The sequence below is a fragment of the Puccinia triticina genome, chromosome 7A, assembly GCF_026914185.1.
Source record: "Puccinia triticina chromosome 7A, complete sequence".
In the NCBI taxonomy this organism is placed as follows: Eukaryota; Fungi; Basidiomycota; class Pucciniomycetes; order Pucciniales; family Pucciniaceae; genus Puccinia; species Puccinia triticina.
This window is the reverse complement of record NC_070564.1, coordinates 3423094-3441228: the sequence shown is the minus strand read 5'-3', so window position 1 is coordinate 3441228 and position 18135 is coordinate 3423094. Positions and strand designations below refer to the sequence as shown.

Here is an 18135-nt window from a genome sequence, read left to right as displayed (position 1 = left end):
ATGTTGTTGGTGGTAAGCTGGGTGTTGGTCGAGGAGTCCAAAACTGTCGTTTGGGTGTAAGAAATTTCTGTCTTTTGATTTCTGAAAGTGATTGAGATGTAGTGATAATCCAGGTCTAGCTGTTGTAAAGAGCCTTTGTTCTAAAAAAAATCGAAAAAATTGGAATCCAAGACCCAATTGAAAGCCCCTCCCCCAACTTAGCAGGTTGTCCTCAACCTTGAAGAAAGTGAGTTTAGAGTATAAAGTGATCTAGCAGGTAGATTTTGTTTGATGGGTTATTTTTTATAGATTTATTGAAGAGATGTTGAGTGGGGGGTAAGTAAGATTTTTGATAGTGATGGAGGGAGGACGGTAATGAAAGAGTAAGTCGTGAAAGAATGTGGGCGCCTCCCCCAACTTGAAAGATTTAAGCCCTGATATTTTGAGAATTTTAGAGCTGATATTGTGTTTTTATGATTTAGAAAAGAAAAAGAAAAAAATGATAATCCCACTTTCTTAAATCCACAGAATTCTAGACCTGCAGATCTAAGTTTTGGGGTGTTTTTTTCTCACAAAATGGGGCAAAAAATGCCCCATTATTCACATTTGGTACGTTGAATATCCCCAAAGGCCCAAAGGCCCTATGGATGACCCTCCAGCTGTGCCGGAGCAACGAGCAAAAGTGGGCCGGTTGGTAAGCTGTCCAGGGAGGGCCTAACCAAGCAGTTAGGGGGCGGACAAAACCGAATCCCCTGCGGATCACTCCACCCCACCACCCCCCTTTAAATACACCGACTTCCCACTGGCCCCAACTCACCACACAAGCCGTCGTTTACTCAGCTCCCAGCGCCACGGCCGCCTGCGTTTCTAGGGCCACAGCTCCCGCCTTGGTGGCGCCACATCTTACTAACCCCCAGCTCAACCCATTCGCCACACCAACAATCTATGTACAAGTCCACAACAGACCCTCTCAAGACTTGGCCACCACTCATTTCAACGGTAACCTCAATCGCAATTCCTGCGCCAGCAGTTACGCTGGTAAGGCGTCAACGCCACGGGCTATGCAAAGTCGAGTTGCAACTGATACCTCGATGAACTTCCTTATACAGTTCCTTTCACCAAGAACGCCAAGCCCCGCTCGGGCATGCTTCTGCGCTCGGACGACAACACCAAGGCGTCGACGTGGTGGCTTGACGTGCTGTCGCCAACAGACCAGGAGATGAAGCTGCTCAGCAAGGTCTTCCCCCTCCCCCCCTCTCTTTTTTTTTTTTTTGTAGATGCTGACATCCACACAGGTCTTAGGCATCCATCCGCTGACCACCGAGGACATCCTCATGGAGGAGATCCGCGAAAAGATTGAGCTCTTCCGCAACTACTATCTCGTCTGTTTCCACTTGTTCGACCAGGACCCCTACTCGCCAACGTATCCCAAGCCGCTCAACATCTACATCATTGTCTTCCGCGAAGGCACGCTCTTGGTGAGTCTCCTGGCCCTCCTCTATGTCCACCCGAAGAAGTAAAACCCAACAGAAGGGCTGAGAGCGGGCGAGAGACAGTTCCATTTCCGGGCGACGCCGCATGCATGCACAAACACTTACCACACATTTTTTCCAACCTCACTGTTTTGTAGCTGCTCTCGCTCACACATTTGGTCCATTTACAACAGTACAGCTACCACCATTTCCCGCCTGTTTGGAAGAAAGCCCGCCCTCTCCAACTCCTACATTCGGCGCTGGTGTCGCGACTGTTCTGGATCCGACATGTTCAAAGTATTCCTGCCCCTCATCCTTGTGCCCAAAATGGTCCTGGAACCCCAGAGCTGGAAACTATTCAACAAACTCAAAGTCCAGGTTCGTCTCCCCCCTCTCTTTTTTGCGCTACTCGCCCCTGGCTTTATTTAACCCCTTTTCTTCTGGCCAATCTATACCCAAATGCTCAATCAAAGCGGGCAAGAAGATGCCGACTCCCGAGTCCTCCCCAACCTATTCGTCAAAATCTTGTCGAGCAATTCTGTGCTAGAAGTGCCCGCAGGGTCGGAGATTGAGCTTGAGAAGCTCGCCACAGTGTCCAAAAGGATCTCGGTAGGCGCAGCGAGCTGGCGCCTGAGGTCCTGACAAGGTCTGTAGCCTTTGCCCATGTTTTTCCGATTCTTGGTCGCCTGGTGGCGCAGCATGAGTTTGAGCGTCTCTCTCATCTTGGCAGCGCCTGACGCCGCTGATAGTGCCATCAAATAGCTCTCTGCTCCCCGGTTCAGCGAGTGCTGCTGGTGGCCGCGAGCCCACCCCTCCGGACACTCCCTCCTCTCTCGACTTCTGCTCTTTCTAGCTCCTACTGACCTACAAGCACGCGAGGTACTCAGAATTATCTGGAAAATGATCGGCCCATCTTGCCCACCCTCTTCAACATTTACGTCACCCTCTTTGATGTCGGCGACTGCCTGCCTCTTTGCCCTCCCACTGCGCAAACTAACTGCTCAGAAAGTCTTGTCCGACGAGTTCCATAATCCGGACCCCACAGATTGCCAAACTTTTCAGACAACATCTGTCCAACTACTGCTTGGACAACATCTGTCCGACTACTGCTCGGACAACATCCGTCCGACTACTGCTCGGAAAAAACTGTCCAAGCAGTTGTTTTCTGCAGTGTCCAGTGTGCCACCTCCCGCCTATCTTATTGTCATTCAGAAATCAAGCCATTGTCATTCATCCTGTTCAACCTTGGATAGGCCTCCACCATTATTTGCTGTTATCAAAACAAGGACATCCCCAGGAATCTAAGTTACAGTGGTACATTTGATAGACATGGTGTATCAATCAGAGTGAATAACATTTTTTTTGTAAGCCTCCAAGTACATTTGTGATTACCCTGAGGCTCTGATCAACAAGACAAAGGACAGCAGCAAAATATTATTCCCTTTAATGTCTGGTCAACATGAAACTTTGCTTGCAAGTTTTGACATGATACATCCATTGACTGGTTGGGTTCTCAGTTTCTTTATGATTAATCAAATGCTCATATGTATTCCTAGAAGTGGGATTCAAGGACAATGAAATTTGATCTCAAGCAAGAGGTTCCCCAATTTGTGAAATTATATGGCTGGTATTCTTCTCAGACAACCATAAATATGGTTGTGTGTATTCTAGGTGAAATTGAATTGACCTTCCTCTGAGGAACTCATGAGTTATTAATAAAATCTCTCTTTAGCACAATTAACACTACAACACAACAATAAATATACTGTTGAATTCTAAGTACAGTTCACATTTCACATAAATTTGAATTGTGACTAAACACAATAAATTTTGGGGAATGTGTATTTAACATTTCCTGGAATGGTAGACATAAAATTTGATTGCCTTCATAATTCAAGTTAAATCAAAAATTTATTTCTCATTTGGTTGACTTCCATCTTCAATGTGCAGCAGCAAAAATCAGCTATCAACATGTGGCTTGTGGACTGTCCAAAAATTTGAGCCTGAATGGCTTTTGTTTCTACTAAGGCTTGGCCTAAAGCATGTTCCAGTTAAATATGAAGTCTTTTTGGTTTTCCTATAGGCACAATTGAATTTGGCTATTATAAAGGCCTTTCTCACGTTTTTATGAAACCATGTGGCTTGGGAGGTTTCACTACCTGTGTATGTTTGCAAAAAATCAAAAATTATTGCCATTCAACCATTACAAAACAGCCACCAGATAGTAAAAATCATGATGAAGGAGCATTCCCAGTTTTCTAAATCCTGAGATGCATGAGACATGAAACTTACAGTCAAAGTGGCGACTGCAAAATGGTCATTCCTTGCATCACCTTTGTGAAGCAGAATTATGCATGTACCAATGATTATTTACATTCCATGAATGTTGAAATCATGAGCCTCTGTAGAATTTATTACAAACCTATAACCTAGAGAAAAAAAGTCACCAGGGGGCTTGTAAGGGTGGGGGGGGGGGGGGAGGAGTGTGTTTGTTAGAGGCTTTTTCCCTGCAGCGGCGTAGCCGCTTTAAACTCTAGTTGTTTAACCAATTCCAACAAGGAGCCTTGGGCAGTTGAATGCTTCCTGGAGATGTCCAAAGCGGTCCGGCGGAATCTTGAGAGTTGGTTGAAAGATGAGTTTCTTGAGTAGGTAAAATAAGAGAAGAAATTCTTTGTTTTGTGATTTGGGTTGAGATAGGTTGTTAATGGATCTGTCCAATTCTTGTTTTGGTTTTAATTTATTCCTTGAAAAAGTTGGTTTTGAGATGATATCCGGAGGAACTGGGGCCGGCGGAGTCTTGAATACATCTTCAGCAGGCATTGGAATTGGAATTGGATTGATTGAAGTATGTGCTCTTGCTGGATTGAAATCTGGATTATTGATATTTAATAGACTGATGGGGTTGTTTTCCTTTTCTTCAGTGTCTGCACCGGTGGTCCCTGGCTCTTGAGGTAAAGGTTTGTTAAAGAATTCTTCATGTTGATCCAAGTGAGGTTTGAAAAGGTGCTTGTTGAAAATCTTGCTTTGAATTTTGTGAATATGTTCAATCCAACTGATTTCAGGGGAGCAAGGAAATTGTGGATCTTGCTGAGTTGTTTCTGTAAGATGGGAATCTTCAATATTTGACTTATATTTGTTGTTGAGTTGATGTGGCTGATGATCCAAGGTTTTGATTTTCTGAACAGATTGATCTGAGATTTCTTCCTGATTTACGCTGATAGCCGTATTCACACCGTCGGAGTCAAATTCTAGTATCTCAATGACAGTGTGTTTAGGCTCCATAACGGTATCCACGAAGTATGCCGTTGATGGTTTCTGGTTCGTTGCCATATCTGGTAGCTGGATTGTTGAAGCTGTTGTTTCAAAAACTGATTCCTGAGAGTAAGTCTGTGTTTCTGTTTCTGTAAGTTCTGACGTAGGTTTCGTAACATCTGTTATTGGTTCCACCATATCTGTCACAGGATGTGTGATTCCCATTGCCGGTTCCGGGACGTGTTTGAGTGGTTTTTCTGAGAATTCAAGTGGATAGTTGTAATCAGGAGATAAATTTAAGCCCAGAGCGTTTTCTTGTTTTTGGAGTTCAGTAAGCTTTTTCTGCAGATGTTGGATTTGTTTCCAGCAAACTTTGTCTATCCTTATAACCTCCGTTTCCGTAGCGGCAACCAGGTGATTCCATTCAATAACTTCATATTTCCCACTTTTCCCTTTTCGAAGCTGGCCGTTGTTGAATAAGGTTTGGTTGATGTTTTCCTGACTTTCTCTTGAAAAGGAACTTAAGAATGAAACACTGGCTTCTTCTTTCTTCCAAACCTGGTAGGATTCCATCATGTAATCAAGTATTGCGTTGAATTTTCCGAGATATCTTCTGTAAGTCTGGTAGTTTAAGATTCCTTGTTGGGCCTGTTGTCCTGCTACCTTGAATAGATCCTTCTTGGTGTACAAAACTGAAGCATCAAATTCTCCCCAGGTGTCAATCATTGCCGTACGCAGGGTATCCCAGTCGCATTCTTTGTAACCGTCCATATCCTCAATTTGGCACTTCAGTTCCTCCGTTTGTATGAATCGTCCAATCTGAAGAGCTCTTTGAAATTTTGTTGAACCAAACCAATCTGCTGCCTGTTCGTATTTCCGCAAGAAGGTGAAGAATTGATTTCCATCATAGAATAGTTCATTGTCATCAATAAATCCTGGTGGATAATCTGATTGTTGGTAGGCAGGCTGATATTGTTGTTGTTGTTGAGGCCAATAATATGATGGTTGTTGATAGATAGGGTAGTGCTGCTGAACCGGAATCCAAGGATGTGGTGGCTGAGCAGGTTGTTGTTGTTGTTTCATTTTTTCTGGTGAAGTGCTTTGTTTTGGTTGAGTTTCATCTAAGTCAGGTAAGTCCCCTTCAGTGGGATATCTGAATCGATTATCTGATCTTGTTTTGCTTTCTTTCTTTGTTTGAGCCAACATCGTAGTTTTCATATTCCTAATCATGGCCGGAGTCCCCGTAAAAGGTCTTTTCCTCGAATTGGTTCTTGAATTAATCGTATCTTCAAAATCTGGTACGCCAAACGCTATATTCATGTCGATTCTTGTTGATCTCGTAGTTTCTAATTATGATGATCCGCTGCTAACTGTTACTGTGCTCTGAAAAAGAAACAATGATATCTGGTCTCTGGTCTCTTTACCAGGGCAATTTGGGGGTTTTCTTTTTAAAAATCAAAAATTACTTAACAGTCTGGGAAGTCCTGTAGAACAGTCACTGATTTATCCAGATTCTTAGGGTCTTGTTCCCGTCTTCTCGAAAATAATTCAGGCTGCCCCTCGAGTAGTTCCAGAGTTCTTTTCAACAGTCTTCTAACTTATCCAGATGCTTGAGGTCTCGTTCCCGTCTTCTCAAAAATAAGTTAGGCTGCTCCTTCAAGATTCTCGACTCAGAGTGGTAGTAAGTGTTTTACTTTTTCAGAGGTTCGTAATCGGTCCTTTAGATGGTTTCTAATTAATTGAATAGTTGTCCAACAGAATAACTGAATATGCCGTTGAGTTATTTTGATGATAAATCTTTCCTTGCGCCGCTAGAGGTTGAGATCCGTTGACAAGGGTTTTCTTCTGGTTATAAGGTCGAAATCGGTTATCCGTAGTCGATTGAACAAATTTATCCTATCACGTTGGGGACTCCCTTGTAAGACTCAAAAGTGGCTGTGAAACCCTTTTGCTGAATGGAGAAGGGGATGATGGAGGTGCAAAACTCTGCCCTTCTATACTATCAGATAACAAGACCCACCAAGCTAAGCTTGGCAAGTTTTAATCAAGTGGGTCTGGTCTAGTTCCAGATGAAGTTGTTCGATGACAGGTATGTGAGATTTGAGAGTGAGTTCAGTAGTTATTTGCAAATATAAGGGTTGTAGTGATGGGTGAAGGTGATGGTAAGTGTGAAGGGTGGTATGTAAATAACTGGGGAATACTGAGCTTGAGGGGTGTGACAGGTTAATGACTGAGGCTGGCCGTGTCCATGAGGGTCCAAGAGGGTGTAACTTCCAATCCTGCGGGGTTCCAGTGACGCTTCCAGTGGTGACTAGGGGTAAAATTGGCCGTAGAATCCATTTATGAGGTCTATTTGGCGGTATCTTGAGGCCTAGGGTGAGTAAATATATGTATGAGAAAAAAACTTTTGATTTTTCACTTTTCCGTCGACCACAACGCAAAGTCCCTTGTGTTAAAAAGTTGATGTCAGACCAACAGAAGCTCAATAGCCCTACTTGCTTTAAGGCACTCAAAGCCCAATTCTCAAGTGTCAGGCTCAGCCATAGTTGTCAAATGCAGATTATCAGATGCAGCCAGACCAGTCAGCCGTGCCAGCAAACTTCAGGTGCAGATCAGTAATTTGACGTGGGGCATGGCACGCAGCTATACGTTCTGCCACGCAGCTCAATTAACTGGCAAGCTGACAGCCCAGGTGTTTCATTTACTTATGCTGTCCTGCGGCTATTCAGTTTTTGTCCAGCCTGACAGGACGCACCCCCATTGACTATTGATCAATATCTATTTTTGCTAGAGTCATCATTTAGTTCCATCAAAGTAAAGACAAACAGCCAACCTTTTTCAAAAGGGACAAGGTCATACATTTTTTTTCCTGGCCTTCTTAGGGCCAATGAAAAAATATCCTGGCCCGGCCAGCCCAAAAATCAATAGCTGAGAAGATATTGCTACGCGCAGAAAGGCGCACAACAAATTTACCAGCTGTATAAAGACGGCCCTCTTGATCACATCAACAATGAAACTTATTATAACAATACAAGAGAACAATGGTAAATTATCATCAAACTGTATCACCCAGCTATTTCAAGCTTGCTGGAAACACAAGTGTAACTCAACTACAATTTGAGGGATGTGTTAAGGTTGCAAATCAAGTACACAACTCCCAATAATATAATTGACTAATCTAACTCCATTCCAAAGTTTGAATCCACAACTCCAGAAGGTGAGAACTACAAGTGCTTTCAGATGATACTTTGAGGACACATCACCCTTGATAATTATAACGTAACCAATTCCTATCCTCAAACTGGCCAACAGTTCTACATCATATCCCCTTGCGTAGAAGAATTTGGTTACGGCTTAAAAGTTGGAAAGTCCTGCATTATTGGAGGAGACAGGGTAGTAGAAAACAGTGGTGCACTCACGTGGTAGTTCAACCCACTTTTAGCACAAGTTAGATATCCAGTTCTGTGTCCATATTCCTTGAACAGAATTATCATAACTGGAGAAGGTAACATTAAGGACATTGGAAATTCCAACCCAACAAGGGTCAATAGTATCTCCCTACAAAGTTTCAGTCTGCTTCAACATTCTAGTGAGTTGCCTATCCATCCAATTCATGATAAAATGTTGGAGGCCAGGGTAGAACCAATGTGGTAAATCTAGCAGATTCTGAGTTTATCCATCTACATGCATGTACTTCCCATTGTACATACATAGTCTACTGCAGCTGCGCCCCCCAGTCTAGTTCAGGACGCCCGGTACCGGTTCCACTCTTTCCTCACCGAGTTTGAACCAATACCGGAGCACACCTGAGCTTGATCACCACAATGCATCTCTTATTGTCAAGTGCATTCTCTACAGAGTCTTACAGGTTAGAAGCTGGCTCTGAGCAGTGCAATTGGGATTTGAGTTCCATCTTTGGGAGACCAAAATCTGAATGGTTGGTAGAGGAGGAAATACAAAAGAAATTCAAGAACAAGCAATAGCAGAAACCATAGAAAAACAGAAGAAGAAGAAAGAATAGAAACTCTTTGAAAACTTGATCCTACAAACAAATTGACACTTCTGCACAATCCTCCTTGAACAAGGTAGAAATGGCGGAACAACCAACCGCTGAAGATTTTTTTTGACTTAAGGCCAAAATGGATTGACTCACTACGTTAATCAACAACTCAAGAATTCAACAAATCCAACCAACTCAAGCCAAAGGGATCAACAGCGTCCTAAACAGCTTTCACAAGAAACCGCGGGAACTCCACTTCATGCACAACCCAAAGAAGACCAAACTACCAAACTAGCAAAAGGGAAAGCTCATTTCACCTTTTGGAACAGAGAGATAAATTGGACCCTGAAGAAGTCGGCAAAGGACCAAGCGTGGATGGGATGCTTTCTTTGCTCAACTGTCAAGACACCAGTCCTTGACATTGTAGATGGTGTCAATTCATCCCTGGACAATCTTCACCAACCTTAAAAGCCAATGTGATCAATCTGACCAACAACACAAGCTAGATGTGATTGGACAGTACACCGAGCTCATGCGCACCCACACCCTGGTCACTGACTTGGATCTCACGCAATGGAGCAAAGTGTGGGCTGAAATAAACCAACTGAAACTGACCCTCAAAGAGTTTGGCAGACTTTGTTTACAACTCAGCCCAAGCTTGTGGCACCAGTTGGAATTGACACAAAGACATTTGAATTTGTTGTCAGCCAGAAACTAGAAGTGGCACCTGCTCCAACTCTAAGCAATGTAATGACTGTCATTCAATCTGCAACTGGCAAATCTTAACAAAAGGCAGCTTCTGAAGAGCTGTGAATCCTAAACTCAGAATGAGATGGAAAAAATCCCCCAAGGGAAATATATTTCAAAGAGGGGATAGACTATATATGGTTTGTAAATACATCTTTGGGTTGATGAGAAAATAAACACATAATAAGCTATTGATATAGAAAATACATGAGACCAAACAAAGTGACAAAATGTGAAAATATGGATTTATTATTGAACAAGTGAAAAGAAAGGTCCAGGTGAAGTGGGTGTTGAATCCACAACCTTGTGTACTGTGAGAGTCAAACTCACCTACTCAGCATTCATGAGTGATGCTCTAACCATTGACACTGCCAGCAAACGGCTGACGTAAACCGGATTTCGTTGCGCTGACGAAATCCAAACTCAATTTCAAACTTGCTCCCCGGGTGTGTTGTCACCTGTTGTGGATTTCGTCACCTGCCATTCTCAGTGGCAGGTGCAAGAGAGCACAACTCCCTCAACGCCCGGTGCTAACCGGTAATCAAGGAGACATACACACCTAGCTCCCTTGATGGCCTGTCTGTACCGGCCATCAAGAGGAACACCCTACACCCTCTTGATGGCCGGTCAGTACCAGCCAGCAAGATTAAAGCACTATTCATATGTACTCTTGATGGCCGCTACTGAGCCATCAAGAGGTGATACACATACCCCTCAATGGCGTGTCAGTACACCGGCCATCAAGACAAAAGCACAAAACTCTTGATGGCCCGTACTTGCCGGTCATTGGAGCAAAGCTCTCTGGGTGATGTGTATACACATCACCCTTGATGACCAGTCAGTACCAGCCATCAAGAGGAACATAATACACTCTTGATGGCCTGGACTGATTGGCCATCAAGAGGACGTACACACCCCACTCGATAGCCCATCAGTACCGGCCATCAAGGGGAATACACTACACTCTTGATGGCCTGCGCTGACTGGCCATCAAGAGTAAAGCGCTTTGCTCTCAATGACTAGTTGGGTCACTGTGAGAGATGCGCACATGCTCTTGATGGCTGATAAGTCCAGGCTATCAAGAGTGTATTATGCTCCTCTTAATGGCTGGTACTGACTGGTCATCAAGGGTGATGTGTATACACATCACCCAGAGAGTTTTGCTCTCAATGACTGGCCAGTACGGGCCATCAAGAGTTTTGTGCTTTTGTCTTGATGGCTGTTGTACTGACACGCCATTGAGGGGTATGCGTATGACCTCTTGATGGCTCAGTAGCGGCCATCAAGAGTACATATGAATAGTGCTTTACTCTTGCTGGCTAGTACTGACAGGCCATCAAGAGGGTGTAGGGTGTTCCTCTTGATGGCTGGTACAGGCGGGCCATCAAGGAAGCTAGGTGTGTATGTCTCCTTGATTACCGGTTAGCACTGGGCATTGAGGGAGTTGTGCTCTCTTGCACCTGCCACTGAGGATGGCAGGTGACAACACACCCGGGGCGCAAGTTTGGATTTTGTCAGTGCAACAAAATCCGGGTTACGTCAGCTGTTTGCTGGTGGTGTGGGCTAAGTACACATTGCTATGTTGAAGTTGAATACAGTAGATGTATGCTTATGATGATGTGTGGTGTTGCCTCCAATGGTGATTGGATGTGTAAGCAACAATGTGTTGAGCAGTGCTAGATTGACACTTCAACATTTATAAATAAAGACATGTTTTGATATAACACTCCCCCCCTCATCAACCATGAAACAAAGAATGAGACAATCACAAGAGGTATTCAATTTAAAACAAAAAATGTAAGGGAAACAATAATAAAAGAAAAAGATAGGGAAGAAAGTGGATAGGAATGACAAGACAGAGTCCAGCAAAATTGCCAACAAAGGGGAAAACTGTGTGACATAAGTTGATAATGGTTAGCTTCTGTTGAACCAATCAGTCAGGACAATTGTGTGGGATTTGTGAAGGGAGGCGGACAGATGCGGGGGGCGCATGTTCATTGCTGCCAGCGCATACTGTCCCCCCTTTACTTGCCAACATATAATTGGATTGCCCATGCAATCCTACTCCCATCAGAAATTTGGAAACTTTTTGCCATCCAAGAGCCTTGGTGAAGATGTTGGCCAATTGGTTGTCTGTTGATATCCACTCAAGCTGGACCTTCTTCATGTAAAGAGGTTTGTTGATGATGTGGAACTCTCAATCAACTTGGCAATGTTCCTTCTGGGTTTGGCAGTCAGAACTGATTTGAACTGCAGCCATGTTGTTGCAGAGGAGTAGCAGAGGTGGAAGCTTGAAAAAATGGGAGAGAATGGAGGAAACTGTACAGGCATCTTTAGATGCAAAAGATAGGGCCATGTACTTGGCCTGGCAGTTTGATTGTGCAACGCAGGTCTGTTGCTTTGACACCCAAGATACTGGGATACCCCAGAGAGTTGAGATAAATCCATGAACCAACTTAGACGCCTCACCGCCCCAATACGCGTCAACATACGTGCTTACGCCGTCTTCCAGGGGTCTTGAGGCAACAATAGGAAGTGACAAATGAGATCTATAGCGGACATACAAGATCAGATGATCGAGGGGCCCCCAGTGAGAAGAGTCTGGTACCATGCAAAAGGAAAGAGAGGAGAACTGTAGGTTGCTTCCATCTGACAGAATGCTAGTTGTGGTTGATGAGCATGGGGTGTGTGTGGGGATTGGAGTTCCACCTCTTCCTGGGCATGCGGATGGAAATGGCCTTTGGATCTCCCATGAGGTAAGTTTGGTTTCTTGTTTTGGACCATTCAGAGCTTTACTGATCCATGTGTGGCCTCATTTGTTGCACAGGATCAAGCCCTAAACAGCCTGAATAAAGTGGCATCCGTGCACAACTTTGACCAATCCATTGACAACCTTGTTCAATCCAGCCCTGCCACCCAATATGTCCCAGCCCCCACCCCAAACCCCCCAACAGGGCAAAAAGCAAGACCCAAAAAAACCGCAGAGAATTTGGAGAAAAAGAAGGGGAAGAATACAGTGTCTTACCAGCAGTATGGTTATGGACTGGGCCATGTGAGTTTTGTTTTTCTTCCCACCCCAACTTGATCCAGCCAACTGACCATTTTGACCCCCAGAAAAAATCTGCAGGAATGGGGGACCTCAAAATCCAACTCACTAGCAATGGGGAGGCTATTGATTTAGCTGCTGTTCAAGGCAACGGGACGGATTGGCAAAAACCAAAAGTGGAGCCCACCCTACCTCTCCCACAGTCCACCTCAACCACTGAAGCAAGTGACTCCATGGTTGCTGTTGGTAATGAGATGTTTTATTACTCTTTGTTGTCCCCCTGGGTCAACAAAGCATTCCTCCCAACATCTTGTAGCGTGGTAGAAAGATTGATTTCATACTTGCTGGATGAAGTTTGTGATTTGCTCAAGCACAACTTCAAGGATGAGCTGAGCCCAGTACTGACCTGTTGAGTCTTGAATTTTTTCTCCTCCTTAAATAATCTCCAATTAATCATTTGCTCTGGATCATCAGCCAAGACCATCAGTTTGAATCAGCAAGTCAAAACCCATTGAGATACAAAAAACACCCTGCTCTTCAACTCAAACTTTTTTTTGGTAACCACAGTGGAAGAGAGTTTTTACTTCCCACTTTGGGGGCGGCTTGGTGTGGCCTCCGCAATTACTCCTTCCATGGCCCTTTTTGAATTCTCTGCCATGGTGTGGCCCAATTTCACTTTTGAGAGGGCCTCTTGGATCTGCAAAGGTACTCTGTTGCTCTCTGGAGCCAATCCAGCTCCTTCTTTGCCTGTGGGAGAGTAAAAGCCTTTAAAATGGGAAACACTGTGAGTCAAAGAAAGGTTCTTTTGTTTCCTGCTTAGTGGGCCATGGGCTGATTATATTCTGGGCAGGAATTCAACAACCGGGACTATTGGATTCCGTTTCATCCCACTTATGATCCTTATGCAGTCCAAGCTATCTACATGAAACATGTAAAAGATGCCAGAGTGAGGCCTAAAAAAAGAAAAATGTGTGATTAACTTGTTTTCCTGTTGTTGTTGGTTGTATGGTTTGTGTTTCCTATTGTTGTTGGCCCTATGTGCTGCTATGCAAGTTGTCTGCATTTATTTACCAATTGCTGTATGCAGCTCACAATGCATGTCTTAAGCAAAATCATAGGTTCTTTTTATTTCCTTCCACACCCTCAATGGCTGGTACCAACTTTCAAGAGGGTGCACACACCCTCTTCAGAGTTTTATCACAGCAAGAAAGGTAGAAGGGTGGGGTGGGCATAGGTACTCAATTGAAGTGCAAAGGGCAGCAGGTGTGGGATCTAGCTGCCATGTATAGAATAACATTAGGTGTCAGCCTTGGTGATGCCAAGAACTGAGTTCTTCTACAACACCGGGTGATAGTATGAAAAAGGGATGTTTTTTTGTTTGTTTTATTTCAAAGAAAAAATGAAGGAAATATTTTTAAAGGAGGGGCCTGCAAGCAGGTGTTGTTTAGATCCCTCCAAGGATGACTGGGGCCTGCTATGCAGGGGTAGTTTGGTTCCCAGGAAATAGAGGAAGAGTATGATATATAAGAGAAGGGTTTTTACTTACTAATAAAAAACCTTTCTCAATATCAGTGCGCACTTGCAAGGACAACAGGCTTGAGATGAAAGAAAGCCAACTGCTGAATTGATTGTAATCTGTATGAAGAGACAAGCCAAGAAAGTGGTTGGTTTATTTTTTTGTATGTCTAAGCTGAGGAGAGCAAGAATGGAAGAAGAACTGACCTCTTTGAATAATATTTTGCTCTCCTTGGTTACAAGTCTTTCTGTCCGTTGTAGTATCTCTAGCTTTTTTCTATGGGGTGGTTGATGTTGATTGGTTATTACTCACGAGCTTGGATGGGGTGGTTAGTTATCTGGACAATCCTCTTTGGGGAGGATCTCCTAGTTACGGAAAGACTTCAGACATGTAACTCATGTCATGTAAGTTTCTGTGACATGTGTGCATGATACTTGCGCACCCGGGTATTGATTATCATTCACCCAGATTATATTTAGCATACCCAACCGTTTATGGATTATTATCAATTCAAACTACATGTATATTATTAACTGATAATATTTATATTTTCTTATATATTTATATATTTATATTATAGGTGAGACAGATCACATATGTATCTGTCACCAAAACTGTAACATATTTATTTAATATTATTTATGATTATTTGTATAGGTCTTACACTGGCTTGCGCTGCGTAGCCAGCTGACATTTCCTACCCCTTAAGATGAGACTATAGAAAAAACAGGGGTTTCTAGACCTTCTTGCAATTCTATAATTACGGAGATGAATCGTCCCATCTTGAATATTACTTTCAGGTAACCATTCATCTTTGTCCACTGAATTATTCTTGTATTTCTTAGAATGATCTCAACTGCATTTTTGCCAGGTAGTTGTTTTATGACAAAAGGTCCAACAAAAAAAGGCTTGAGTTTTCTATTTCCTCGTAGATTGTTAAAGTTGACTGTAGATAGCATTACCTTTTCTCCAATCTTGAATTCTGGTTCTCTATGACTCTTGTCCCACCTATTCTTGTTATATTCTACAGCTCCTGTCACACAATTTCTTGCATGATCATGGGCCGCATCTAGAATCTTCTTAAAATCTGAGGAATTTGGATGAATATATGGCAATTTGTCATTAACAGTATTTTTTGGCATTCTAGGCATCCACGCTCTAAGACATATGAAGCTTCTTTAGTTTTGGAGTGTTTGCTACTGTTATAAGCAATTTCTAATGCTGGGAGAAGGTTAACCCAGTCATGTGTATAACCATCTTGATTTTTAAATTCAAACCAAAATGAACAGAATCTGCGGAGCACATCTTCTAATGTCTGAATCATCCTTTCAGCTTATCCATCAGTTTGAGGGTGATAAGCTGTAGAAAAAGCAAGTTTTGTCCCTAACATGTCATGCAGGTTGCACCAAAATTCAGATGTAAATTTTGGATCCTTATCACTAATAATTATTTTAGGGATTCCTACATCAGACATTAATTATTCTATTCCAGAACAGCATAGCAATTTCCATGGCTGTGTCATCCTTATGATCAGGTATAAAACGGGCTCTTTTAGAGAAACGGTCTACTATCACTAAAACTGAATTAAAGGAATAAGCTCCTGCAGGTGGGAGACCAGTTACAAAATTATTAATAATTTCCCACTGCATCTTAGGTTCAGCAATCTTCTGTAGAAGGCCAAATCTTTTTCCTGTCTGCTTATTAGCTTTCTGGCAAGTCACAAGATTTTATATAAGTTTGAGCTTCTTTCTTCCAATTGATCCACCAAACTGTGTTACAAATTCCTTCAAGTGTTCTTTCCTCTGAGAAATGTCCTGAAGTTACACCATCATGACAGTCTTTCAGTATATCCATTACTTGATTTTTGTCACAAAGTACCAGTAAACTAGAATGTTTATTTCTATAATACGACAATCCGTCTAACAGAGTAAATTTTCCCAACTTGTATTCTACCATTAATTCTGATTGTAAGCTAGAAATCAGCTCAGGGGGACAATTATCATTTTTCAAGATTTCCACCAGTGTCAACAAATTTGAGTCTTGATCATAACTGGTACAAGCTAAGTCATAAAAAGCTTCATCCAAATCAGTTAGCTTTCACAAGGGCCACCAGTGAAATGAGAGTGGAAGACGCTCGCTCACAGAACAACACTCCTTTTATGGTGATTGTTGCACCTGCGGGCCCTTGGAAAAACAGGTCGCCTGCGCCTGATATAGCGGCTCCTGATCCTGTTGTTGCCACATTGAGTGCAATAGGACGTTTGAGTTTTTGGAAATTATGGAGCAGTCTCCTATCTCCAGTGAGATTGTGAGTAGCTTCAGAGTCTCCAATAGCAGGCGTGCTCACGTCTAGTTCAGCTGTCATTGCCCCCAAATCCATATTGGCAATCCCATCAGGAAGCTCCAAGACTTCAGCTTCCTTCGCCGCTGCCCCACCCCCCTTTGAGTTGTTGGACCTTTGACAAAAGTTGGCCAACTGGTGGTGTGTTGCTTGGGACTGATTTGGGCGATAGGAGTTGGCTGGACGAAACATGGGCGGCTGATGATGCCCAGTTGGGGGCTGAAAGGTTTGCTGCGGGGGGTGGGGCTGTTGATTCAGCTGGTAGAAAGACACCTGATTGTACTGCTGATTGGCGGGAAAACCAAGATACGGCATGTTGAAATGACCGCCGCCGTACAGGAGGCCTGGCGGAGGATAGACTGCCCCTATCATTGGCATGAACGGGGCTTGCTGGAAGGGTTGTTGCTGGGCAGTTGCTGGACGATACAACATGGCACCCGGTCCTTGTTGACGTCTGTTGACAGGCTGGCTACAAGATTGGGTGGGACAATCTCGGAGATAATGTCTCGCGTCACCGCAGCTCCAACATCAATTGGCGGTGACATTGTAGAACTCGATTGCCGCTCCCCACTCTGACTCTGGAATGTCGGCAAGAAATGCTGATTGATCAAAAGGAGGAAGTTCTGCGGAGACTTGAAGGAGTGCCGGAGAAGGCCTAACCGTGGAAACTTTTGACAAAGATTGGGTGTGGTTGTCTTGTAACTTGCAGGCGTTGAGGAGCTGGACTAAACGGTCGAAAGTTGGGCTTTTGTTGTCACTTGATTGCTGAAGTTCTAGCTCAACCCTGCGGTCAAAATCTTGCCCAAGCGCCGTGTTGCGGCCGATACTGCTTTGTAGAATAAAACCCATGAAGATGTCAATGTCAAGTACCACCTTGAGGTTCTTCCACTCCGTTGCAAGGTTCTTCAATTCTGAAGCCGCAGTCGCCGGAACCGGTTCCGTGGAGTTCTTGTACTCCAAGAATCGATAAAAGACATGGAGTTGCGCCGCTTGACTCACTGTTTTGAACTTTCTGAACATGTGAGAGTACATATCTTTGCATGTGCTCGCGTCGTGAATTTTAGCTTCCAGGGAGCCGTGTATCAACGCTAGGAATATTGCGCGGCCAATCTTTTCAAGGACAGAATTTGCGCTGCCTGTCAAAAAGAAATCCTTGTCTGCCAGATGTATGCCACTCTTCTCGGCGAGTTCTTGGCTCCAGACCTTGAAGTTAGCTCCGTCCAGTGAAAGAATTGCATTGTCTCTGATTTTTGCGGTCACAGTGTGAATGGCTTGTCCCACGATTTTGGACTCCTCGAGTTGCGCTTTCGCTTCTTCGAGATCAGCAGCCCGTCTTGCTGCAGAGAGATGAGGAGGCACAGGCGAGCGACTGGTGTTCTTCATGACAAAAGAGGCCGGTGCAGGATGGTTTGGGGAAGGTGGGGAAGGTGGGACGATTGGTTTGATAGAGTCGGGGTTTGCCAACAATTGTGTTGGGGATACAAAAGACGGGGGAGGTGGCGGTGGCGGGGCTGGTGGAGGGAAAATTGGATTGCAAAAAGTAGACAGGGGAAGAGGAATGAAATGGTGCTCTGCCAGAACGGGGGCCTCTGTTGGTGGTCCGGTACTTAGCAGGGGGGGAAGTTCAGGATAGTATCAATACCCTGGGGTAGCTGGTCGTGCTTGTTGCCACGCTCCGGGTATGCGGTTGACGTTGATGGTGTCTTTGTTGTGACATAGATGTCACATACATCTCTCAGACTTGCCGCAGCACGGCTGAGGTTCCTCATCCCGGCACAATCC

At 43.9% G+C, this 18135-nt stretch overlaps 1 protein-coding gene across 1 annotated transcript; it reads left to right on the top strand.

Moving 5' to 3' along the window:
• PtA15_7A387 (uncharacterized protein) lies at positions 1 to 2213 on the top strand (the record flags this gene model as incomplete). Its single annotated transcript, XM_053170987.1, has 7 exons — positions 1 to 12; positions 897 to 1017; positions 1089 to 1216; positions 1275 to 1457; positions 1646 to 1829; positions 1936 to 2042; positions 2106 to 2213. 7 exons carry the CDS (start codon positions 1 to 3, stop codon positions 2211 to 2213), a joined length of 843 nt encoding a protein of 280 aa, XP_053022214.1.
• Positions 2214 to 18135: the final 15922 nt, after the last annotated feature.